General features: G+C 37.9%; 1 protein-coding gene across 4 annotated transcripts; it reads right to left on the reverse strand.

The window, feature by feature from the left end:
- Positions 1 to 851: 851 nt before the first annotated feature.
- LOC105027882 lies at positions 852 to 27,807 on the reverse strand. Of its 4 annotated transcripts, XM_034286962.1 has the most exons (6): positions 27,582 to 27,807; positions 2,869 to 2,949; positions 2,380 to 2,721; positions 1,928 to 2,039; positions 1,458 to 1,506; positions 852 to 1,147 (listed from the first exon to the last, which is right to left on the reverse strand). In XM_034286962.1, exons 2-6 carry the CDS (start codon positions 2,945 to 2,947, stop codon positions 989 to 991), a joined length of 741 nt encoding a protein of 246 aa, XP_034142853.1. In that variant the 5' UTR covers positions 2,948 to 2,949; positions 27,582 to 27,807; the 3' UTR covers positions 852 to 988. The 4 variants fall into 4 exon arrangements, 3 of the variants coding, with proteins under 3 accessions (XP_034142853.1, XP_019910256.2, XP_034142854.1); XR_004574604.1 differs by lacking the exon at positions 27,582 to 27,807 and having other exon boundaries at positions 2,380 to 2,579; positions 2,869 to 3,295; XM_020054697.2 differs by lacking the exon at positions 27,582 to 27,807 and having other exon boundaries at positions 2,869 to 3,294.

Here is a 27,807-nt window from a genome sequence, read left to right on the forward strand (position 1 = left end):
CTAAATTAAACCCTGCGGAAGTCCTTTGTTAACTGCGAATGTAGATTCAAAGCATCCGTTACCACAGCCTGAGTTCTTTCACTAATGTGGTTCTGAAACCAAAAACCAGTATCCATTGCCCTGTGCAGTTTCTTCAAACACCTTTGACAGTAAACAAAAACAATAAATAAATAAACAAACACAACAAAGATTTGGCAATATCATTTACTACCAATTTAGCTGCTGTGATAATACTCTGCCCAAGTCTAAAACCAGACAGGGATCTATTCAGGATCTGTTTTCAGCTCACAAATTGCACAACTGCTATGGAGATGCTTCTCTTTGTCAGGCGCATGAAGGGCCTGCAAAGATAAAGACCTAAATGGACGCAGCCAAGTACAGAGAAATACTAGGGGAAAACACAGCCTGCTGAAGTCCGAAGACCTGGGACTTTGGAGAAGATTCATCTTCCAGCAGGACAATGACCCCAAACACAGCCAAAGACAGGCTGGAGGGAGTAGCTAAAAAAGGTAAATGTCCTGAAATGGCCCTGTCAAAGCCCAGACCGTATTCCATGTGAAAAGAGTTGAAAATTGCTAACCTCAGTCCAACTTGATGGAGAGAGCAATTTTGTAATTATGAATGGGCAAAGACAGAACATTGTTGTGTCCAGATGTGCAAGTATGGTAGACAGTTTTGAGTATAGGAAGTGGATACTTAGACAATCAATTATTTTGTATTCTGTATTTTTTATTATTCATAACAATTTGTATATTAAATTTTTCACTTTGACAGTATGGGCTTTATTTGTGTTGATCAGTGGCACCAACTCATTATTAAATGCATTTTGATTTCATGTTGTAAAACAAAAAGAAAATATATATATATATATCCAAGTCAGGTAAATACTTTTGAGAGCCACTGCATAAACATTTAGCAAATTGCCCCTTACACAACAAATGTACAAACCTAACCTAACATAACATTAACATAAAAAAAGTTGACAGAATTACATCAATCCAACCAGATTGTCCAACGGGGCTTTTGACAACTTCGGATTGTTGTGTGCTTGTTTCTGCCCATATATTGAGTTAATTCTTTCAAAGTACTGTCTCTGCAAGCGTTGGGCTCTTTGGCCAGAGGCGATGTTAGATTGAGCATTTCTGTCCTGTAGGAGAAATAGATATAGAGAAATAGATACAGACACAGAGATAAGAAGTAAGATGACAGCGAGTGAGAAGAGGAGTGGAACAAAAAAGATAAAGCAGGACTATTCATTCTATTTATTGAGAATTTCATTCAACTTATTGATTGAAAAGATTGTTCTTCCAGAAATAAATAATCTCCATAAACCTCCCGAAAATGAATATATAGATAAAGGTGTGAATGTATAAGATACTATTGCATAATAGAAGATAACATGAATACATGACATGCCCCTAGTTTTTCCACCAGTATATTCAAATGTTGTAACTGACCTCAACTTCTGTATCCTGGAGACCTTCACTCCGGTCCTGTTGTCGTTTCCTGCAGATTGTTTTTTTTATATGGTCACAATGTGAATTATTTTGACTCGGAATATAAACAGTTAATATCTGTCCCTTTATAAACTGTATGTTAGAATAATGTCACCATTTGTAAAACACAATCTGCCAATATCATTCATATGCTACTTGTCCACTGTTGTCCAATGAAGCACCCTCATGCACCACTCTTAACATGATGGGAAGTAACATTTTGGTTGGACCTTGGGTTCAAATTGTATTTATATTATTATTTGAAAATAAAGAAAAGCTGCAACACCTTTTAAAAACATTACCAATTGGACATTACACTTTCAGCATGTTCTACAATTTAGGGATCAAATTGCCTTCATACAATATGTTTTTTTAGAATGTTTTAGAATGAAGCATTACTTCACTGAGCTACAAGACATTGAGATACCAACCTATACCACCAGACTACACAGCAGACGAGTATGCAAAGAGCACTTCCAATTATAGCAGGAGGTATTATATAGAGTAAATCCTGTAGGTCCTGTAGGCTGTGTCCAGCAGTCCCTGTGTCCAGTCAGACAGACAAAACCAATCATAGTAATCTGATCATTAGGAAAATCTCACTTGGTTGCCATTCACCTTCATTCCACTAAGGGAATAATTATGTTGTAATGGCTATGTATTTCTGTCATAGTTCAACATAATACATGACAAAAAATTACTTTTCAAATAATTACAAATTACAGAGACCTATTCATGGGTGTATAGGTCAGTTATGAAAGTTATATACCAAGAGCATTTAAAATTAAACTACAATTGCAACTATTTGCTATGTATTTATTTTATTAATACTAATGCCAATACCCCCTGTAATATTAATTATAAAAATCCTCTGTGCATTTACCTTTATATTCATCATTAGGATCAGTGATGGTCAAACTCCACTTAGTTGTCCGTACACCCCGATCCCCTGTTATAATACAGCTGTAGTTCCCTGTGTCAGTTAGCTGAACATTATGAATCTTCAACACAAGCGGATTAACAGGGTCAATAGACATCCTTTCTGATGTTAGGTTGTTGAAAGTAGTTTCATTCTTCCAGAATCTATGAGAAAAAGTAGTGAACGACAGTGTTTCCCTTTTCCAGATGACAGCATTTGCCGGTCCATCACACTGCAAAGTCACAGTTTCCCCCAGAGCAGCAGTTGCATTTTTAGGAATAATTGCTGTGATGTTTTTGCTAGATTCTAAATAAAGAATAAAGAGAAAACACATCAGTAAAATGGTGTACTTAAAAATAATGTAGTAAACAGTATAGACAGTATGTACAGCTATCATCAAATACAAACTAAGTCCCACAGACACACAGTATTTATCCAATGACTGTACTCTACCTGCGCAGACTAGATCCAGGATGATGACCACAGACAACAAATCCCAGGACAGGAGAGTTGCCATGACAAGCTTGGACATGACTGACAGAAAGAGACAGACCGATAGAGTGGAGTGGAACAGGGGTTGGTGTCACGGCTAGCTAACGAGGAACCACTCAGAAAGGGGGCGGGACATGAACATGTGAGTTATGTTGTACTTGTGTGGTTAATCTGAAGACGATGGAGATCAGAGGAAGTGGTCTTGTGAGAGTGAAACAGGCAAGTGAGTGTACCTGAAACATCACAGCCTAGGACTTCAGAGACAACCATTACCCACACAGCTGATTACTGATTGCACATTTTAAATTCAATATATCCTGCTGTCCAGTTGTCTTCCACACACCAATTTCTGTTTGGAACAAAAATTGTCAAAACACCCAGTTTATAAATATATATAGATTATATACACCGATCAGACATAACATTATGACCACCTAATATTGTGTAGGTCCCCCTTTTGCAGCCAAAACACCCCTGACCCCGTTGAGGCATGGACTCCACTAGACCTCTGAAGGTGTCCTGTGGTATCTGGCACCAAGACATTAGCAGCAGATCCTTTAAGTCCTGTATGGAATACTGTTGCCATGAAAGGGTGCACATGGTCTGCAACAATACTCAGGTAGGTGGTTACGTGTTAAAGTAACATCCACATGAATGGCAGGACTCAAGGATTCCCAGCAGAACATTGCCCAAAGCATCACACTGTCTCCTTCCGGCTTTCCTTCTTCCAATGTTCTCCAGGTAAGCAGCGCACACGCACCTGGTCATCCACATGATGTAAAAGAAAACATGATTCATCAGACAGGACACCTTCTTCCATTGCTCCCTGGACCAGTTCTGTTGCAGGTTCACATTACAAAGACTGATTCTTTGTTCACATTATTATGTTTATTACAAATATGTCCTTTCATATATATATATATATATATATATATATATATATATATATAGTTATACTTAATGTAATACTTTTGTTTTTTGTTGTTTCACTGATGTAGCCAACCACAAAGCACTTAGTTAAAAGGTCCATACTGGATCCTAGTGACATGACAAATACAACTTATAACTATTACTTGTCTTCATGAGACCAACAGAATTCTACTCATGGTGGGAGACGGCCACGCTCATGAGTCAGAGGTTGGCGATAGGGTGTTAAAGATTTACAGGATGTTTATGTGTTCAGGGGAATGGAGTTCAGGGGAAACATCACACGGTACCAATGTATGGAAAATGTGGTATTTTATCACATTATATTATTATGAGTTATTAACAATTGACAAAAAACCTGAGAATTTGCAGGTAAGCAGGACTGTAAGAATACAAATGTTCATGCACAAAATGATTACAGTTTCAACCGTACCTCTCAGGAATAATGTTGCATGTAACATTTTACAACTGGTGATTATTTTTCAATAAGAACAGAAATTGCTGTACAGTAATTACGTTTGCTATCATCAAATCCCCAGTGCTTTTGGTTCATAATAACTCAGTATTACATTGCTCTTTAACGTTTACGCCATTATGTTGTTCTCCAACGTTAATTATTCAAAATGAGAATCCAAGATGGCGGCATGTATGGTCTGATGTGTGTGCGTTTGTCCTCCTACCTATACTCATTTGATTGCCTTTATGCACATATATGGACATATATAAGGAGTACATTATTTTATTTTTTTGCAGATTCTATGATTGAGCTCTTTGGTTTTTTAGATGAAATAATTTTTATTGGATTATGGACTACTTTGCTGCAGAAAAGCTTCCATCTCCAGGCTCTACTTGGATCCTGAGGCCTTGTTAGCCTACAGGCCCTAGCAGTCTAGCTACCATCTCTAGGCTCCAGGCCCTAGCAGCCCAGCTACCATCTCCAGGCTCTGCCTGAATACTGATGCCCTCCTAGCCTCTCAAGACCCTTGCAGCCCAGCTTCCATCTTCAGGCTCTACTTGGATACTGAGGCTCTGTTAGCCTCTCCAGGCCTTAGCAGCCCAGCTACCATCTTTAGGCTCCAGGCCCTAGTAGCCTAGCTACCATCTTCCTTCTCTAACCCAGCTCCAGCCCAGCTATCATCTCTAGGCTCTAGGCCCTAGTAGCCCAGTTGCTATCTTCAGGCTTTATTTGGATCCAGAGGCTTTGTTAGCCTCTACAGGCCCGAGCAGCCCAGCTACTATCTCTAGACTCTAGGCTCTAGCAGCCTAGCTACGTGGATACTGAGGCCCTGTCAGCTCCTCCTAACATCTTCTGCTAACATCTTCTGCTAACATGGCTCTTCTCCTAATGCTGCTTTGTTCATTGTTTGTGCAGAATCTAAGATCAAATGATTTATACTGGGTGAGTACATCTTGCAACATTTGTGGCTCTTTGGACATAGCAGACATTGGATATGGATTTAACTGCTCAGCCTTTGTGCATTTCCCTCAAATGCCAAAAGAGTTAGCAGAGGACTTAAATTTAGCCTGGTTGCTACCCAGAGATATTCTTCAGCTTCAAAGTCTTTTGATTTTAAATGACTATTTTGCATTTGATGGCAGACATTACTGGGACTCTCATTTTAAAAACTCTACAGATTCTTCATATACTGATGGTAAACAGAGATGGTTAATATTTTTATTGCTGCTTTTATCCGGCAATGTACAGCCAAATCCAGGCCCTGAGTTGCAGTGTATTTCATTGCCATCTGATGTGAGATCCATGTCTGGTTTGAGTGTAATTCACCTTAATGTTCGCAGTTTGTTACCCAAAATGGATCTGCTTAGAATTTGGGTGAATTCAACAGATGCAGATATTGTTGTGCTATCTGAAACCTGGCTGACAAAATCAATCACTGACATGGATATTGGAATGGGTGGTTATAATGTGTTTCGTGCTGATAGACCAAGGAAGGGTGGTGGGGTTGCTATTTATGTTAAATCTAAATTAAATGTGAAGTTAGTCTATTCAGAATCAATTGGTAAGCAGCTAGAATTTTTGGCAGTAAAGGTGGAGTTGGCCAAGGGCCTTTATGTTACTGTTGTTGGGTGTTATAGGCCTCCTTCTGCCCTGAGTACTGCATTGCAGACTCTTATTCAACTTTTATCCAAAATGGACTACTCTGAAATTATTTTAGTAGGTGATCTAAACTGGGATTGGCTGAAACCTTGTTCAGATGAATTTAAGTCATTTTGTGATTCTGTTAATTTTACACAGTTAATCAATTCTCCCACTCGTTTAAATCCTAAGTGCCATGAGAAATCCACTTTAATTGATTTAATTTTGACTAATGTCCCGCACAAATTTTCTGCTGTTGGTGTTTTTTGTAATGACCTAAGTGACCATTGTGTTGTTGCTGCTGTAAGGAATACCAAGATGCCTAAATGTAAACCTCGCGTAATATGTAAGAGGAATCTCAGAAAATTTAATGAACAGGGTTTTTGCCATGATTTGTTTAATTGTGATTGGAGTAGAATAGAGCTGATTCCCGATGTGGAGTCAGCCTGGATCTTTTTCCGGGATAGCTTTTTGCAAATAATAAATAGACACGCCCCACTACAGAGATTTAGAGTTAAGGGGCAGGACAATCCGTGGTTCTCTTCTGAGCTTGGAGATATTCTTCATGACCGCAATTTAGCTTGGGCTAAAGCAAGAAAAACGGGATCTTCGTCTGATTGGCTTATTTTTAGGCAGTTAAGAAATAAATGTTCTTCTTTTATTAAGAAAGCAAAATCTGACTTATCTGTCAGCCACTACTAACACCTTAAATGATCCCAGAAAATTTTGGAAGGCTATAAAATTACTTTCTCTAAACAAAGATAGTATTAATGTTCCTTCTTTTATTATGAAAGAGTCTGCAGTAGTTCATGACAAGCTGGAGATAGTGAACCATTTTAATGAGCATTTTATTCAGTCTGGTTCTTTGTTTGACACTGCTTGTCCTTATACTGTGACACCTTGTAGAGATGAACCAGTCTCTACAAGTGTCTTCAATCTCACTCCATTTTTAGTGGCTGATGTTCAAAAAGCCCTAAAAGGGCTGGCTCCTGAAAAACCTTTAGGACCTGATCTTATAGAGCCCTATTTCTTAAAAATAGCTGCAGACTGTGTAGCACAGCCTTTAACATACCTTTTTAATCTTACTTTAGAGAGTAATACTATTCCCAAAATATGGAAATCTGCATTTGTTTGTCCTTTATTGAAAGGGGGTGACCCGTCAAATTTAAATAATTACCGGCCAATTTCTAATTTGTCTGTTTTGGCCAAAACGCTTGAATCCCTGGTGAGTGATCAGATGAAAAACTTCTTGCATGTTCAGGACATTTTATCCCCAGTTCAGTCAGGTTTTAGGAAAAAACATAGTACCATCACAGCTGCAATGAAGGTGATAAATGATATCTCTGTTGCTCGTGACAAGAAGCAGCACTGTGCATCACTGTTTATTGATTTGTCAAAAGCCTTTGACACGGTCGATCATGATGTCTTAAAGATTAGGCTTCTTAATTCGGGGTTTTCAGAGAATACTGTCTCTTGGTTCTCAAACTATCTTACTGACAGAACCCAGTGCATTAAGTATGATGGTGTTCAGTCTGGTATTTTACCAATCCTTAAAGGGGTTCCACAAGGTTCTGTGTTAGGCCCTTTTTTATTTACTATTTATATAAATAACCTTTATCGGCATGTGTCTGATGCAAACTTTCATTTTTATGCAGATGACACAGTTATTTACTGTTGTGCACCCTCTCTTCAACAAGCCATTGCACATTTACAGAATGCCTTTACTGTGGTCCAAAACACGTTGCTACAGCTGAAACTTGTGCTCAATGCAGAAAAAACCAAATGTATGCTTTTCACGGGCCCCCGGAATGGACCGCTGAATTTTCCCTCAGTGACTACTCTTGACGGACGTGAAATACAGACTGTTTCAACTTATAAGTATCTTGGTATTGTGATTGATGATTGCCTATCATTTAAGCCTCATGTTCACTGTCTAGTGAGAAAGTTGAGGCTAAAATTGGGTTTTTATTTTCGAAATAAGCTGTGCTTTTCTTTTAATGTAAAAAAACGGCTAGTGGCATCCACTTTTTTATCTGTGTTGGACTATGGTGATATATTTTATATGCATTCATCTGTTAAATGCCTTCATATGATTGACGCATCCTATCATGCATCGCTGAGATTTATTACTAATTGTAAAGCTCGCACTCACCACTGTGAGCTGTACTCTCGTGTAGGGTGGCCTGCTCTGGCCACACGGAGGCTTTGTCATTGGTACACATTTATATATAAGGCTATTCTTGGTGTGCTTCCATCCTATTTATGTTCACTTCTTATGAAAAAAAGTGCTGGTCATTATTCTCTCCGTTCTCAGGCTGTTGTCTTGCTTTCTGTCCCACATGTAAGTACTGAGCTGGGTAAAAAGGCCTTTGTTTATTCTGCTCCCTTTACATGGAATTTGCTGCAGAATAACTTAAAACTCAGTAAATTGATTCCTTTGAGTGTTTTTAAGATAAGAATGAGGTGTTTTGAGTTGAACTCCCTCACATGTCAATGTTTTTAATTGTGATTTCCTTGTAAGTGCAAAATTGGCTTTCGATTTGTTTTTACTGGTTTGTTTGTCTTTATGTGTTTTGTTGTGTCTTTGTATGTATGTAATGATGTGATGTGGTTCAGCTGCCTATCTTGGCCAGGTCTCCCTTGCAAAAGAGATTTTTAATCTCAATGGGCTTTCCTGGTTAAATAAAGGATATATATATATAAATGTCACGTTATGAATATACTTTTCAGTTTACAGCTGAGGTTAAGGTTAACTGAGGGTTAAGAACAGAGCCTCTACTGCTGTCCCCTTACCCCCACCCAAATGATTTCCCCCACCATCTCTGTTGCCTCAGCCAACAGCGTTCTCTCAACACAAACACACACAAACACACACTCCTCCGGCCATCCCCTTAAGCTCGTTTACTCAGACAGTAGCTGCTAGTCTAACTGTCACAGCAGCAAGTAACAGAGAAATTGTCTCACACTTGCCAGTTTTGTAGAGCCAGACAAACACAGTCACGGTAACAGAAGATCACTACCACCAACCCACTCAGACCTGCAAAGTCGCCACCTCAGTTAGCTCAGTTAGGCTTAGTAAGTGTGTTTGTTGCCTGTAGCTTATTGCCTGTGGACACCATAACCCCACCGCCACCATGGGGGACTCGGTACCCAAAATTGGCATCAGCAGACTGCTAAACCACACAATGTTATACAATCTGTCTGCCACTTGCCCAGTACCATTCAAACAGCACATTTCTCCATCATGCCAACCGCTATCAAAGGTTAACACTTGTCCAATGGAATCAGTTATGAATCACAGTGAGGTATGAAGTCAGTTACGAATCACAATGAGGTATGAAATCAGTTATGAATCACAGTGAGGTATGAAGTCAGTTACGAATCACAATGAGGTATGAAATCAGTTATGAATCACAGTGAGGTATGAAGTCAGTTATGAATCATCGTTCAGGGGGGTGAGCATGCAGAGGAGATTCCTTCAGATGTTTTCTGAGGGTTTGAGCAGAAATTTACTTTGCAAACATAGTTTCATCAGCTGTCTGGGAGGCTGGTCTCATCACACAAGAGTGAAGGTGAAAAAATCTGATGTGGAGGTCTTGTATCTTGTGGCCTGCGGTAATGAGGCCATTTAGACGTACTGTCAAAAACATTGGCAGCTTTTGGCAGATAAATTTACAGAGCTGTCAACAGCTCTGTCGGCAAACCAATTGCACGCTCCCCTTAAGGTTGTGAAATCTGGGGCACATTTAACAGTTGAGTGGCCTTTTATTGTTCCCATCAAACATGCACCTGTGTAATGATCATGCTGATTAATCAGCTTCTTGATTTGACACACCTGTTAGGTGGTTTATCTTGGATAAGGAGGCTTATGAACAGGAACAAAAAATAATTTGTGCATAAAGTACTGTGTATGGAACATTTTGGAACATTTCTGGGATCTTTTATTTCAGCTCATTAACCATGGAACCAACATTTTAGAAGTTGCGCTTATATTTTTATTCAGTCTCCCATGTTATAAAATAGAATTTAAAAATGTAAAATCCCTCCCAAGGTTTTTACTGTTACTTACAACAACGTCCAACACTTGTTTCCATTGTGGTCCTCAGGGCAACACATGAAATGAAATCACTCTGTGCCATACATTCAACATTATAGCATTAAAATCATTACATATACATACAGCGTAAGCCTACGCAAAACTCCTCCTATGAGATCCTGTTTTGAGCTGGGAAGTGTACATAACTATCCACGCCTTACAGGACTGCTTAAACCAATGCATGGCAGAAACTGTTTTTACAGCAGCCACTCCTGGATATAAAGTGTTCAGACCAGTACAACTCTTAAAACGTGATGATACCAAATCTGCGGCACTGCCTCTTGTGGAGTGAGAATGTGAGATTTGTACTGCCGAAAATACATTCAAGATACGGCGGGTTGCTTGTGTCACCGATTTATCACTGAAGTTAAGACTTCCATCAACAGAAGATGTTGTATATCCTTGTGGAGAAGCAAAGTGCATCGGTACTTTTGAATGTATCCAAATATAGAAGTTGTGGTTTTCTGGCAAATGTTACTTCCTGGTTAACCATGGCAATTTTCAGTCCCATGGTGTCCCCAGTAAAATACACATTTGCTGTGTTACCAACCATTATGTTAAAGCCTAATGATCTACCTAGCCTTATCTTAGAGCCAAATGCAATTGACTCTGTTTTCCCCAAATGAGGAGAGAGTTTATTATCTGACAGCCAACTGAACTCAACTGAGCTGGCTGTACCACTGCCCTATCTGGATGTAAGAATAAATGAGTGCTGAATCTTTTTCATACAAAAAAAGCTGACAGGAACAGGCCGATTTCCTATCAGTGATATATTACAGGAAGTGGAGGGCCCCTGACCTACTCCACGTGTGATTAACCTGGCATCAGAAAATTTGCTTTCGACATAACCTACTATACTACCTTTCTGATAAAGCCCTGAACATGAAGATATCAGATGGTGTGTTGCATCAAAGGCTTTCTGAGGGCCCGGGCAGGAGAACACTATTTTGGGGTCTGGTTACAGTGTTTGTTATTGCAGTTGCCTGACCCTGCTGTGGTGAATGCTTCTTTCAGTTCCTACTTCATCATTTATTTAATTCATTGAAATGCTGATTGTATCTGTAGATAATAACACTGTCCTGCATCAGCAGACCCACACACTGATGCTTGTGCTTTTTATGAAGTGGGTCTGTATTTATTAAGGGTTGATAAGGTAAATCTCCCCTTGGTGTCTTTTGGGGTGACATTGTCTAAAAGGTTGTACATGCCACCAGTGTCACAGCAAGCAATACCTTATTGATGTATCCAATAGACAAACGCTGTGTGTGCTTAAACAAGGAGACTGGGTCTATGCACTAGTGTTGAAATCAACTCGTTAGCCCCACTAGAACCCTCGGGAGAGATCCGCAAAATGTGCCGTTTTGGTAATACCAGGCAATTTTGGCACAAAACCTTCAGGCGTCCGTTAGAAAGCTGAAGATGAAGTTTACCTTTCAGCACGACAATGACACAAAGCACACATCAAAATCCACAAAAGCATGGCTTCACCAGAAGATGATTAATGTTTTGGAATGGCCCAGCAAGAGCCCAGACCTGAATCCAATTGAACATCTGTGGGGTGATCTGAAGAGGGCTGTGCACAGGAGATCGCAATCTGATAGATTTGGAGTGGTTTTGCAAAGAAGAGTGAGCAAATATTGCCATGTCAAGATGTGCCATGCTAATAGACTCCTACCCCAAAAGACAGAGTGCTGTAATAAAATCAAAATGTGCTTCAACAAAGTATTAGTTTAAGGGTGTGCACATTTATGCAACCAGGTTATTATAAGGTTTTTATTTTTCATTTTTCCCCATCGAAGATTTCAGTTGTTTTTTCAATTGAATTGTTAACATTATAGGTCACATTAAAAGTGGAGAAAGTTCTGACATGATTTATCTTCGTCTCATTCTTTTACATCACAAAAACCTGGCATTTTGACAGGGGTGTGTAGACTTTTTATATCCACTGTATGTGTATTTCAACACCTAAAAGTGATGTCATCAATACATCACTAATGATAAACATTTTGAAAGCGTTGTTTGTTTATTTACCGTATGAAGCCATGTGTGCAGCATTTGTTTAAAAAACATATTATTGGCCATAATATCAATATTGATTTCAGCAAAGACCCCATCCCTGGGTTACACCTAAGGGACCCCACTGTCCTTGCCAGGCCCAATATCCTCGAAAACCTGGGGCCTCTAAAGGAATAACACCTGTTTTTGTTCTGTAAAAGAGATCTTGGTATTAGTTTGTGTTCCTTAAAGGTATAATAATCTTCAGGTCTGTTGGGAGGTGATAAAATATAAGTCTTAATGTAATTTTGGACTCCGAACATCAATTGTTTTGAATAACATTTGGACAAAATAAAAATGTATTTATACATTTTGATACCTGAATGTAATTTGCAATAAGTTGAATTAAAGTAATTTAACTTTTTTCAATTAAACATTTTTAAATACATTTCAGAATAGAAGGTGAAATACATTTTCAAACCTGAAATGTATATTGAATAAAGTTAAATGCATTTGACATATATTCATCATACATTCTACATGCATAGTATAAATATATTTATTTTCCATATGGGAGAGAAGGCTGTATTTTATTTCCAAGCCTGGTAAGCTTGATAAGAGAGCTCTCAGCCTGCTTTGAAGCTAACCAGATAGGCATTTATTTGGTTGGCTAAATACTATGTATTTAGAGCTGGGATTGGTGGCCAAGGTCCCCATAGCATCTTAAGTTAAGACTGTGTGGTGATAATCAAAATGGTGCTGGTATTGCAGAGGCGTCACTTTGCTTTCTTTCCAACTTGAGGTTTTGTGATACAAACGTGTGACGAAATTGATTCAACCGCTGTTTGACTGTTGTCTTCTAGTCTCAGGCCATACATTGGTGTACATGCAGACAGCTGAATAACAGGTTACAGAGGTGATTTTACCCATCCACAGCCTCTGGTCACACCACAATTAAACCTTCTCTTCTCAGTAAACACACTGTCAGGTGAGCACCCATAGAACATACTGAATGTGCCCCTCCTAACTAGTCATTCTACTCTAAATAGTAGACAATTACTTTAAGGTTTGTGTTCACAAGATCAGACAAGAGCTCAAGAGAAAAGAGGCTAGGTGCCAGGTCAGAAACCACAGTGACAGTGTAAACCTTTCCTACACACTGGTGTGGACTGTAGAGAATAGGCCATGAATAAATAAATGGTTTGACACCATAGGGTACAGCAGTAGGGTCTGGTAAGGCTGTTGGCCAATTGATAAAAGCATGGTGCTTGTAAAGCGAGGGTTGTGGGTTTGATTCCCAGACAGGGATATCAAAGTGTAAAAGGGGTATGCACTTACATTGCTCTGGGTCATGGATGACTAAATCAGCTGTATCATTAAATAAATAAAAACTGTTGTATTTCTATTCTGTGTGCATCACACTTCAAAACCAATAGTGACAGGTCTCATAGTTGCCTCGACTGGTTTGTTACCACTATAACAAACCGTTAGTTAAAATGAATGAAGAATTACCTCTTTTCCATACAGCATGTCCAATTTGTAATGCTTGGGTCCAGGCTGGCTGCTACATTAATTCCTGTTCACGTCTTGGGTGTGTTGGAGGTAATGAATTATGAATCCAGAATTCTTATACAAAAGGAAAGTGGAGAGCACACTGAGCTGTGTACGTTGTTTCCTGCCTGCAGGACTTACAACAGACCCTACAATACAACTTTGCTTTTATGTTTTCCATTGGATACTAAATCAAAAGTGACATGACAAGTGCTGTCTCGTTTTCCGAAAGGCTCTGTCAAATCCCACGTCATTGCTTGTGTCACTGTTGGCCATAGGCTATGGAAGAATCGTGCTGCCCTATAGACACTCATTCATCCCGCCGTCTCTTCCCTCCTTAAAACATACTAACAGCAGATATGTTGTGAAATGATGAGTACATACATGCTCACAACCAATGCCATGGGAGCCGTGACTCGAGTAACCAAAGAGAATTTGACCCAATTATGTAGCAATGTAGTGTGCAACACCCAGAACAGCTCATCAATCAATCAATCAAATGTATTTATAAAGCCCTTTTTACAACAGCAGTTGTCACAAAGTGCTTTTACAGAGACACCCAGCCTTAAACCGCAAGGAGCAAACAACAGTAGTGTTGAATTTCAGTGGCTAGGAAAAACTCCCTAAGAAGGCCGAATTTTAGGAAGCAACCTAGAGAGGACCCAGGCTCAGAGGGGTGACCAGTCCTCTTCTGGCTGTGCCGGGTCATCCTTACTAAGTCCCACCCCCTTATGGCGGTTGCAAAGCAAAGCCAATACACCATGCCAATGCTAATCCTAAAGGTCTCACCCCTCTATTGCAGTTGCAATGTAATGCACTTACACTATGGAAATACAAAAATAATCCACCCCCTATTGCTTTTGAAATGCAAGGAAAATACATAAGTGTATTGATTTATTTATTTAATGATAAACCTTTAGCCCTCCATACTGGCTAAGAGTTTCTGACAAATGTGTATGAGCTAATATACTGAAGGTGAGAGACTGCGTTTCACACGAGTGGGAGGCCAGGGTTGGTAATTAAACTTACACAGGATGTGTTTGTGTGGTCTCATAAACATCAGCAGAATGGGTGTATGTATGTATGTATAGTGGGGAGAGCAAGTATTTGATACACTGCCGATTTTGCATACTTATGTCATGCAATAAAATGCAAATTACTTACAAATTATACAGTGTGATTTTCTGGATTTTTGTTTTAGATTTCGTCACTCACAGTTGAAGAGTACCTATGATAAAAAATGACAGACTTCTATATGCTTTGCAAGTGGGAAAACCTGCAAAATCGGCAGTGTATCAAATACCCCACTGTACATATATATGTATTTCCTCTATGCGATGGTGATGACAAAAAATACCACAGCATTAAGAGTGTGATGTGCTGTTATGGAACAGGGTTTCATCAATTATGTGAGATCAGTTTATATGATAGTTTTATTGCCTGGTTTTTCTGCCATGTGGAGTGTATTTAAAAATATTTTGTAATTGTCATTGTAAAAAGTACACTTGGGAAAGTCCACTATACACTGTAAAAAATACATTTTTTATGGTACTTAACTAGTAAATGTTACATGTTTTTGTCTGTGTTTATGAAAAATGGTAGAATACTATGAAATTACAGGGATGAACTTATTTTTATCATTCGTCATGCAGTTAATTCAAAAACCTTAATATTTAAGTTTTTTTTACAGATATGCATCCTTTTTTCCACAACAATAAGCTGTTGAAATACAGTATTTTACATTCTAAAAACCAGATACATTTACCATTATTTTATGGATATTTGCATTACTTGTATATACAAATCATATTCTTAATACAGATAATTACAGCTAAAATAAAGTTCAAAAAGAGAATTTCAATCTCAATATACAGTCCCGTTATCCAAATTAAATATTTTAATTTTTTTACTTTTTGGTGTTCTCATGCTATTAGCATTGATTTTATGTGGCTGTGTTTCATGTATAATGCTATGCTAAAAAGTCAGTCCAATTACCTCTCAATTTAAGGGTAACAGCACTGAGTAGGACTAACATGAATGAGAAGTTTGAATGAAATAGTCATTTTAAATGTATATCAGGATATTCTCATGATTATGTTTTTCAGTTTTAATATGTGTGAAAGCTGTAGTCGACATTTCGGTATTATACATTTTTATTTTAATATTGTGAGATTGATTTCCATGAGCTGTAAGCCGTAATAATCAAGATTGAAACAAAACAGGTTTTATATGTATCACTTTATATGAAATGAATCTATAATATATGAAGGTATCACATTTTGATTTGAATTACAGAAAAAAATGAACTTTTCCACGATATTCAAATTTTTTGAGATGCAGCTCAACATTAGGACATTAAACTGTATGAAGTTAAAAAAAAAATGGAAAAAAGTAAATGATAAACTCATGTAATGCAAACATATTGGTCTGTGCAATGCATATCAGTTTATTAATCTTATTAATATCCATACCATCAGCTAAGTTACTCATGTCAACAATGTTACCAAACAGTTCATGTAATGCTTATCAGTTTATTAATCTTATTAATATCCATACCATCAGCTAAGTTACTCATGACAACAATGTTACCAAACAGTTCATGTAATGCTTATCAGTTTATTAATCTAATTAATATCTGTAAATAAAACATGATTCCATAAACGTGTTTTGACAGAAAAATATTTCAAAATATGAATTTTAAACCCATTATTGAAATTTTCTTTTTACAAGTATTAATGAGCATGATAAGCCTTACATGGACCCTATGGCTGCTAGCATTTATTTCCTCCCAAAAGGGTCCTGAACGAGAATTTTCCTAGAGTACCTGTATGTGCGGAAGTTGGCAACACCGCTGCATGTTTAATTCCCGCCCCCTCATTTAGGAAGACTGGTACACAGAAAAGCGCTGCATTTTTGAAACTACAGTGCAATACAGTTACTATACAGCATCTTTTAAAAGATCCGACCAAGTTAAAAGGGTACACTTTACTCTAGGTCTGATGGCTGAGCATTTCATATTTGCTATTTTTCCAACTGAAATGGTACAACAACATTACGTTAACTGCACTAGCTAGCTAACTATTAGTAGTGTAAGCATGTAGCGCTAGCTTTACATGCTAAAGGTAGCTTGGGAATATGGTTTGCAAATATGCAGACAACGTTTTGTATTTATTGACGCTGTTAACATGACCAGATGTTTGAATTAACAAATTATTTATTGAAACAAAACGTGATTTATGACATTACTTCACGTTAGCTAACATTACGGTGAAGCGATCAACAATATCGCTTGTTTAGATTATCTGTAACTTGCACCTGCAACAGAAATTGGGACATCGAGGCTTAAAGCCAAAAGTGAATTAAATGATAGCTAAAGACGCCATATTATGAGCATATTGGGATTCATATCCAAGTGTACAATCTACATTATTAACTTTAAAGTTAGCCTTAATTCATTAATAATGTAGCTAGCTAACATGTAATTTAGCGGGGGCTCTTCGCATTTAGTAGTTTCCTAGACATTATGCGAAATATGCCATCAATAAAACTATTTTCTCTGCCACAGGACATCGGCCTGTAACATTGTCTAACAGTTTCACTGGTGTTTTTGTTGATTTCAAGATCCAGTTTATTATCCTCGTCAGCTCTACCGCACAGCCAATGAGGGTAGATATATGATTCAGAGCTGGTCTGTGATTTCCTGACAGATGCATACCTAGGCTACCACGCGGCTGATTTATGCTTCAATGTCAAACGCGCCTGCGTAGGATCCGCGGACACCACAGAGAGCCGCACAGCCAGGCCGCATAGGGTACACGCACCAGCCCATAAATCTAAAAGGGTGTGGCTACGCGAACGCAGAGCCGCACAAACGATGATTGGTTGGATGGCGGAGGGAGGGTACAGAGTACAGAATTCCGGCCAAATTTGACTTCCTGTATCAACGAAGACGAGATGCTGGAGGGAAAATGTACCTCCGTTTTATAGAATGGTTTCTTGGCTGCCCGGGCACGTACAACACAGTGAAACCAACTCCAATTTTGGCGAGGACACAAACGGGGTAAATTCAGTTTTTCAAATTGGCAAATTCTGTATTAATTACTTCTACTGCAAAGTTGGCTAACTGGCCAGTAAAGTTGCACGATTCATATTAGCAACACAGGAAACAAAAACAAACCTTAGTTTCATTTACAGTTGTGCTCATAAGTTTGCATACCCTGGCAAAAATTGTGAAATGTTGGCATTGATCATGCAATAAAACTATTTTATTTAAGGATAGTGAAGCCATTCATTATCACATAGTTGTTTGGCTCCTTTTAAAATGATAATAATAACATAAATCACCGAAATAGCTCTGATCAAAAGTTTATATACCCTTGATACAGACGCACACAGGTGAAAATGGTGATTAAATGTGAATTTCCGACACTTGTGGCTTTTTAAATTGCAGTTAGTGTTTGTGGATAAATACTCAATGAGGTTGTTAGCTCTCATGTGGATTCACTGAGCTTGATAGGTACTGAGCCATGGGGAGCAGAAAAGAACTGTCAAAAGACCTGCGTAACAAGGTAATGGAACTTTATAACTTTAAAAAGATATCCAAAGCCTTGAAACTGTTCAATCACTTATTAAATTGTGGAAAATTCAGGGACCTCTTCATACTGAGCCATGGTCAGGTTGACAAAGATAGATTTCAGCCAAAACTCCCAGAAATATTGTTCGGGATACAAGGAAAAACCCACAGGTAACCTCAGGAGAAATACAGGTTGCTCTGGAAAAAGACTGTGAGGTTGTTTCAAGGAGCACAAAATGAGAATACTTGAACAAAAATTATCTGTATGGTCGAGTTGCCAGAAAGAAGCTTTACTGCTTCAATAACACAAAAAAGCCTGGTTACAATATGCCAAACAATACCTTGACATGCCCCACAGCTTCTGGCACACGGTAATTTAGAGTGACAAGACCAAAATAGAGCTTTATGGTGTGATACTGGCAGACGAATGGGCAGCAATACCACCTGCAAGAATTTGGGGCCTTATAGGCAATACGCATTAAGAACTAAGGGAATGCAGACTTTTGAACAGGGTTCAGGTCATTTTTTTTCTTTGTTGCTATGTTTTGTTTTATGATTGTGCAATTTTGTTATGACCTACAGTTGAATGTGAATCCCATAAGAAATAAAAGTCATGTGTTTTGTCGGCTCGCTCATGTTTTCTTTACTAATGGTACATATATTACCAATTCCCCACGGGCAGAGGCGTCGCAAGGATCACAATACATTCAGGGCTTAGCCCACACCCCCACTCCGCCTGGGACATGTTTTTACAGGTACAGGTTTTTGAATGTACATGCGGAAACTTTCGATGTACACGCTGGTGGCCTACACGTCTACTTTGTCATAATGCGTGATCAGAATTGTAGAGTCATATATTTTTTTTGGTCAACTTGAGGTCCGGGTCAATTCATAAAAGATCCGGGGCGCACAGAGCTAACGATGCCACTGCCCAAGGGTATGCAAACTTTTGAGCAAAACTGTACCTTTTATTTTTCATTTGGTGCTGCATCTGGACGAAGAGATGCGTCTGTAGAGAAGACTTGCTTTCATATTAGAGGAAGATTACCACTTCCTGAAAAAGCTGATGTACAGCTAAAGTATTTAGTCCCGTTTAATTTCTTCACATTTCATTGTGTTATGGAAAACATTTATACTTGACTGTGATTTTTTTTGGCAATCAATCTGCACACAATAACACAATGACCAAGAGCAAACATTTATTTTGCGTATTTGTGCCAATTTATTGAAATATTAAATATATCTTGTATTTTATTCAGTATTTTATAGAGGCACCTTTGGTTGTTAAATTCATAACTTGACAGAATCTCCATTTCACACATGCAATATACATTTTTTGGCAAAACAGCTTATACAACACGTATTGAAAACCCCTAATATGACTGCAAAATAAAGGACAGAATGACATCATTTAATTGATGCTCCTCACGTCCAAAGTGAAAATAATTATTATCCCAGTCTATTAATACTAATACATTGACATTTTGACATCATAATTTGTTTTACATTTACATGGGTACACTTATGATTATTCCAAAAATAAATATTTTAAAATACTATTTGGGGGGCCTTACCAACTAGAGTAAGACTACAGTTCAGTTGAATGAAAAAAGGACACAGTTTCTCTCAGCCACTGGCAAAATCTGCACCCTACATTCAATCAAAAAGTACTTTCCAAAAACAACACAGTGTATTCTGACACCGGCAGGTAAGGATGGAACAATAGACGATGGAAAATACTCAGGATTAAGAAATCGTGGAGAAATTCCATAATCAGGATAATCGTAAATCGGGATTACCCTCACATGAGTGACTTGAAAAAGCTCTGCCAGTCGCTGAAGTATCGCCTACTGCTTGTTTTATTTAACAAGTGGCGCACATCTCATCTCACATTGCAGAGGAGAGCGGGGGAGGTGGTCACACTGCTCATACCTCAAACACTAAAGGTGCTCCCTCAAAAATCCCAGTTCATCCATTACCACAGACCCTTCCAAGATGATCCCTACTCTGGATGGGTTGAGCTGGGTATGTTCTTGACCAAGGCAGAGAATTCCCACTGGAGTTTCACTGTACGAGTCCTTGTCAGTTGCATCCTAACAGTGAAAGAAAAGTTTTGACAAGGAGAGGACATAAACATGCCAGTTAGACAATGGTGTTTTGTCCACCAGAAATAACCTGTGACTGTTTATAATGAAAAGCATTGTACAATATAAACCACACTGAAAGTATTTTATATTAAAAGGACGATATCAGTCTTGAATATTTATCAAATGCCATATTCAGATCTGTACAGGTTGCAACACTTCGCCCCAAATATGGAGTTTACCCACTTTCAGTCATAATGCAATTATCTTTTTCATGACATTCACCTTAATTGCTTTTTTTTTTTTTTTTTTAACCAGTTGAAAGTAACATACACAATAAGTTAGTTGATGACTGGAGCAACCAGAATCTAACAAGTGCAATCAGAACTCCCCATTTGAGTTAAAGACCCAAAAGTTCCAACTGGTGACAATAAAGTCAAAAAACAAATTGGGCAAATGTAAAAAGATTCATACAACCTTAGTTATTGGGAGCAGTTTTCTACTTCTTTTCAATAGTACTGGGACTGAAAGTGGGTAAGCTATCTTTGTTCAGCCATAAAATAGAGACTTAATGGAGACACTGATGCTGATCAAATAATTCTGAAAATGAATGGCAGTGTTCATTAACAGCTAAAAATGAGACAAAGGAGCATGCACCTGCAACATTTACAAAAAAATATAATTAACTTAAAGAGCATGTCTTGAAGAAGGCAGTAGAATAATCTGCCAAGATGACAGGCAGTCCCTGAAGACATAGGCACCTGATGTCTGTTGGCTCAGTGGTCTGCAAGATAGTGGACACAAGAGTTAAAACATATCTTGCTAAGGATACTCACAGGTATTTATCAAATAAATTCCAGAAATTCCCCACAATGTTTATGTACAAAAAGACAAAAGAAAATTAGGTAATGAAAAGAGGAAAAGAGACGATTAAGGAAGGGAAATGAGATGGGAAGAAATAAAGAGAAAGAAAGAAAGAAAGAAAGAAAGAGAAAGAAAAAGCAGAGAAGAAAGAAAAGACAAAAGAGATGAACAGAGAAAGGAAAGAGGTAGTAGACTAATGTAGTCAAACCCACCTTTGTCTAACGTAAAAGCTCAGCCAAAAGCTGGCCAGTCAGGGCTTTCTTCTTCCTAAAGAGGTCCATCAGCCTTGGAGAGAAACGGTCAAGTTCATCAAAGAAATTCTCTTGCAGACTTTACCCCACCACTCTGGTGAACTCATAACATGTATTGCATAAGAAGCTAAAAACAAGAATCTATGGAAAATTATATTCAACATTACAGTGACACATGCATCTTTTTTAAACACTCAACAGTAATACATACCTGGCTTTCTGAGAAAAGAGCTGGCCATCAATGTAACATCTGGCTGATGGCAGGCTTGTTTTTGACAACTTATTTTCTCAGAAGAGCGTGTCCCTCGTTCAGCATGGAGGTTCAAATTGGGCAGTGTCACCAAGACGCTACAGGTGAAAAATGTCCAGTTGAACTGGTTACAACAAAGGTTTTACACTGCTCACAAAAGCCCCTCCAGTGAGAAAAGTAAGTCAGTAACGTTACAACGTGATTGCACTCCCTCCCCCCCCCCATGAATGCGCGTGCGTCCAAGGCGCCTCTTAATCTGCCAAGAGGCAGTTCAAAGCTACAGGTGAAAAATGTGCCGTTGAACTGGTTAAAATGACAGTTTTCCAAGTTCACAAAGAGAGCGTCAAGCAAGAAAGACAATTTAGCTAGCTAAGCCACCTAACCGGTGGCAACAGGTAATGTCCGTTGAACTTATTAAAACAACGTTTTTCACTAACGTTACTCACAAAAAGCCCCTCCAGTGAGAAAATTAGTTAGCTAGCTAAGTAGCTAAGTTAGGTAACGGGTGGCAATGTTAATGTCCATCGACGTCAAACTGCTTTCACTTGGACTTCTCACAAACAGCCCCCCAAGTGATCAAAGCTACTTACCGTCTCTGGTGAGTTTTAGCAGCAACTGGACTGTCCGGTGCGCGGTGGCAAAGTGACGTCTTCTCAGCAAAAAGCATAGACGGTTAAGGGGACGGCGGCAAAGTGACGTCTTCTCAGCAAAAAGCATAGACCGTTAAGGGGACGGCGGCAAAGTGACGGCTTTCACGTTCCCATCGTGCATTGCATGAAAGAGCGGAGCGCGAAGCATCGTCACGGTGGCTCATGAGTACTGTAGTAGTAGTTGGTGTTTTTAGACATGGAAACAACAGAAATTGTGATTTGCCAGAAACTAAATTGAAATATATGGAAGCAATGGCCCTAACATAACCATAATGTTGGTATTATCATTTATTTATGCACAAAACTCCTGTGAGTTTGTGTTAATTAATAAAAATAGCCTATTATACAATACATAGCCTAGTAGCCTAATTTTGCTGTTGTTACATACAAATCTAAATGAAAAAAATTGCCTATGTTCAGATCTTGTGGCTTCGTTGCAACTTTATGTAACCTAGAGAGATGGTCATGACTAAAACTTGGGTATTTTAAGCCATTTCACTTAAAGTTATTCACAGACTAGGTCTACAAAGTAATATAACATACTTACATTTGCTAGTAATGCAATCAAAACTTAATCGATTTGAATGAAGTACATTATACTTTAAATGTTTGATTAGATATGAAATCCGGGTTTACAGTGCATTTGGAATGACATTTATAGCATTGTATTGTATTGTGCCCTGTAAATGTCACACAGTGTGAAAAGTGTGACAACATACCCCTCTCTCCCCTACTATGCCACTAAACATCTTCTGCAATGTATTGTTGATGAAGCTTAATGGCTCATAGTCAAGAATATTGTTTATTGCAAGAAAAATCAAAATTTAATTCTCATGAAGCTGAATGGCTCATAGTCAAGAATATTGTTAATTACAATAAAATCTAAATCAAATTATAATGTCGTCATGAGTTGGGTTTGTTGTGTAATGATAAAGAATAAACTAGTTTTCCAATTCCTTTACAACAGCTCTAGTCTAACTACTACCCTTAGCCTACAAAAAAGCTTATCTCGTCTCCACTTCCCGCAATATGTAAATATCTGTCCATTCCATTACCGCGGAAAATAAGCAGTTGAAACTATGTTGAGCTCAAACAAACCAATTATATTTATCATATTAACACCTGAAAAAACCTGTTAACACACTCCTTTTTTATGATTTATTAATTACTTCATTCCGAGACTAATGACTAAATCTGTTTTGAAATGATTCAGAGAAATCGTGTTTAGAAAGAAAATATATGTAGATGTTCATTTATTATAAACTATAGGCCCAGTTGACAAATGTATTTAGGTATTTTGGCCGTTGTTATGCCTTTTGTTGCTATTGGGTGGAGTGGATTTAAATTTCTATACTTGGATAGAATTAAAGTCATTAGATCAGTGTCTAACACAAACGATTTGACAGGTGTACTTTTAGCCAACCTTTACCAAAGATAACTTTATTTTGATACATTTTACACCCGTAGTTTCTCTCAATATACCTGATGAAAATATGTTTAGGGGAGTATGCCCAGACACCCCAAACCGAAGCTTAGTCCCCCATCCCTGAATTTCTAGTGACGTCCGAGATTATACATTTATCTCTTTCGATTTTCTAATTATCATTTCGTTTATATTGTAGGCTAATTTTTAACGCTTTCCCACTGAAAGTGACAAGACAAATATAATATCATTTGCTGGGGCAAAATAACCTATTGATGCTCACAACATAACGGGGAGTTGTTGTAATGAATTATAAAGGTATTATTACGAATCGACCCATGAAATAAGCCTATCATTAGCTACTACGGCACATAAAATGCGCACGGAAGTGCATGCACCCACAGATCAGTACCTGTACGGAATTATATATATTTCCCGCCCTGATCCTCAGATGAGTGACTTGAAAAAGCTCTTGCCAGTCACCGGTGTTCCTGGCAACTTGTTTTATTTAATTGGTGAAGCGCATATGTATAGCTTTTACTCAAAAACGGTGTTCAAACTCTCCATTGCAAGAATGCAATCTTTAAAAAAAACATTATTTCCATCTGCCTATTACCGGTCTCTATCCGAAGGAAGCGCAAGAATGAACGTTTTAGAACCACTTGAATGTGCTTCACTGTCCGCTAAGGAAGTGTCCTAAGGTCGAGGACTTCGTGGGATCACGAAATGTATAACCCTGCCGAACTGTATCCGTGACATTTTTATTCGACTCCCAAAATATCCATCTAATTTGTTGTAAAATCAATACCCAATCCGACTGGTATCTAATGTCGCCCATATCTGATCCAAAATATGGCAGCGATGAGGGATTATCAGATCTTACTTTTGTCGGATAATAAAGATGGATAGAAAGGTGTCCAAAAGACAAAAAGGCGACATTAAGTCCGCTAAATTGTTTTAACCTGTCTGTCAGTGGCCATTGATGTTGCACATGCATTTTATATTATAGCTTGGCCAGTCTCAGATTTCTCACGATCTACAATTTTGTATTTTCAGAAAGACATTTTTATTTTAAAATGTGGAGCCTTATAAACGCCTCTCGCTCGCTCTCTAATGTATGCGCTTTCATTTATTTGTTGTATAGGATATTGCTTGGGCACGAATCAGGCCTACCTGGCCTTTGTACATGTGTAGGGCTATAAAGGTGTGTAGGCGGTGTCTGATAGTAATTAAAATGAACGTCCCTCAAGAGTTACGGTGCATTTATTTTATCATCACCTCACACACATAAAGTCAGCAGTGTTTTAGGCTATTCATTGCGATGGAGAATCTTATAAAGAATAAACTCGTTTTCTAATTCCTTTACAACTAGTCCCACTACTACACTTATAGCAGCCTACAAATAACTTCTGATCAGGTCTCCCTTTCCCGCTATACGCAAATACCTGTCCTTACCATTACCGCGGAAAATAAGCAGTTGAAACTATGTTGAGCTCAATCAAACCAATTACATTTATCCTAGAAGGCATGCAGATACCAGAGATGCAAGCAGGAAAAACCTGTTAACAAACGGTAAATTGTGGGGAACATTATTATACATGTATCTCTTTCGATTTTCTAATTATAATTTCGTTTTTATTGTAGGCTAATTGTTAACGCTGAAAGTGACAAGAGAAGACAGATAATAAAATATCATTTGCGCAGGCCAAAATAACATTGTCGATCTGCACAATACATGATGCGCACAACATAAAGGATATCTGTTATAATGAAATCGACACATCAAATAGGCCTATCGTTAGCTAATAAAATACGCACGGAAGTGCATGCACACACAGGTCAGTACCGGTAAGAAATGAAATATATTTTCACCCCTGATCTTCTGATGAGTGACTTGAAAAAGCCAGTCACCGAAGTGTTCCTGGCAACTTGTTTTCAATGGAGAGGTATTGTTCCAAAAATGACAGAAATTATTCCGTTTTATATCTCTCCCTTACCAACACTTCCAACAGTTTCATTTCATAAAAAAGGGACACCATTTCTGTCAGTCACTGGCAAAATATGTGCCCCATACAATAAATCAAAAGGGATTTTTCCAAATGTAACCAAACTTATACAGACCCCTTTGGTATTCCAACCCCCCAGTCTCAGCCCCAAGGTTTTGTTGCTTGCTCTTTGTAGTTTCAGGCTAGATGTTTTGTAAAAGCACTTTGTGAAAACTGCTGATGTAAAAAGGGCTTTATAGAATACATCTGATTGATTGATATCATTCAATGAAAAAGGGGGATACGGTTTCTGGCAGCTAGTCGCAGAAATGCGTGTCCCAGTCAATCAACAGTGATTTACCCCAACATGTATAGTTCTACTGTTTTGTCTCTCCCTCAAGAACACTTTCATTATGTACATTTAATTCTAGAATGGAGATTAATTTAAGAAAAAGGGGGCACCATTTGTTTCAGCCACTGGCACAATCTGTGACCTACAATTAATCAAAAAGGATTTTTCCAAAAACAACCAAATGTAGTTTAACTGTTGACTGACAGACACACAGATTTTGGCGTTTGACTGCCAGAAACCGTGTTCCCATTTTCATTGAATGATGATCTATTCCAAATACTATCCACTGTGTAGCTCAGTTTGTTGAGCATTGTGCTACTCACTCCAGAGGGCCAGTCGTGTATATCTGTAACAGAAATGTTGACCTTTGCATGATCTTTTCTGCCTGCTTTTAGGTAGATTTTATCCCGATCTGTGGAACTACTTTTATTTCTTTATTTCTTTACAGTATTCTGTTAATGTTTATAGCCCTTTGCCCCGAGTTGGTCTCCAGACTAATTCAAATAACCAAACATTGCGTTAACAGGGAATGTATTTTATTTCTCATGTTTCTAACAAAGTACAGCATTCATTAAATCAATTGTATCCATGTGCGTTGTGTTTATGTGTGTCTCTGTGTGTGTAAATTAGTGTTATGGTGGATGTTTTGAAATTCACTGGTTTTGAAATACCACTATTTAACAAGGAAAAAGCCCAATCACAATTTACATTATTATTATGAAAGATATTCCATATTATTTATAAGGCATTCGCCCCTCTGCCCAGACACCTTAGAGGTAATCCACAACAAACCACTTATTCCTTATATACATTGTGAAATGTTTCTGCTGTTTGTAGTCATTATAAATGTAGCAAAGGTGAAAAAAATGAAATTGAGCATATATAAACGAAAGTAATTACAGTTAACATTCTAATTTTTTTGTGTTTGAGTGACATGTAAGAAGGGAGCATTTGTAATATGTACCTACCTAGGAATAAGAAATGTATAAGTGAAATGTAACGTTAAAACCTTTGTAATACCAAGCAGTTGCATTTGTAATTAATATGTACCTACACAGGAATAAGCAACAATCTGTTACAGGTCCCAGATGTGGAACCAGGTAGGCAGATTAAATGACCTCTTAAACATGAAAAATAATTGTGCTGGTTTGTAGGAAAGGCTTCTTAAGATTTAGTTATTTTTCATGTTTCTTCTTTTGGATAGTACAATCATATACATGACATGCTCCATGTGTGCTCAATCATGCAGATAATACTATTTATTTGACATACAAATCTCACCATCTACTGTACTGTACAAACCCGAAACCTGGTAATAGAATATATTATGTAAAAACCTTTGTATATATTCTATATTATCTGGTTATAGAATATATTAGGTAAAAATATTTGTAAACAAAAATACCTTTAGATAAATGAATGTGACCATAAAGATACTAATAGCATTTTATTAACTGCTTTGAGATAGGAAAGCTTAAATTTTGCTCAAGGAATATTATAATATCTTAATTACAACACAAACATTGTCAAAACATCTCTGGGTGGAATATCAAATGAAAAAAACAGTACTGTACTTACATTTGATGTTTATTACGTTAGCATAGCTAGCTTCTCGGATAGCCAAAACAGACTAGCGCACCCAAACTCAATAAAAATGTCATACAATACCTGCTAAAAGATTGTTGTCAACTACTAACAATGTTTGATGAATATTGAATATTAAGTATTAGCGTCTGACCCTCCACAACCTGGCAAAACTAGATAAATAATACGACAGAATGATTGTGCTGGTTTGTTAATCTTT

This window comes from Esox lucius, chromosome 16 (assembly GCF_011004845.1).
Source record: "Esox lucius isolate fEsoLuc1 chromosome 16, fEsoLuc1.pri, whole genome shotgun sequence".
NCBI classification, from domain to species: Eukaryota; Metazoa; Chordata; class Actinopteri; order Esociformes; family Esocidae; genus Esox; species Esox lucius.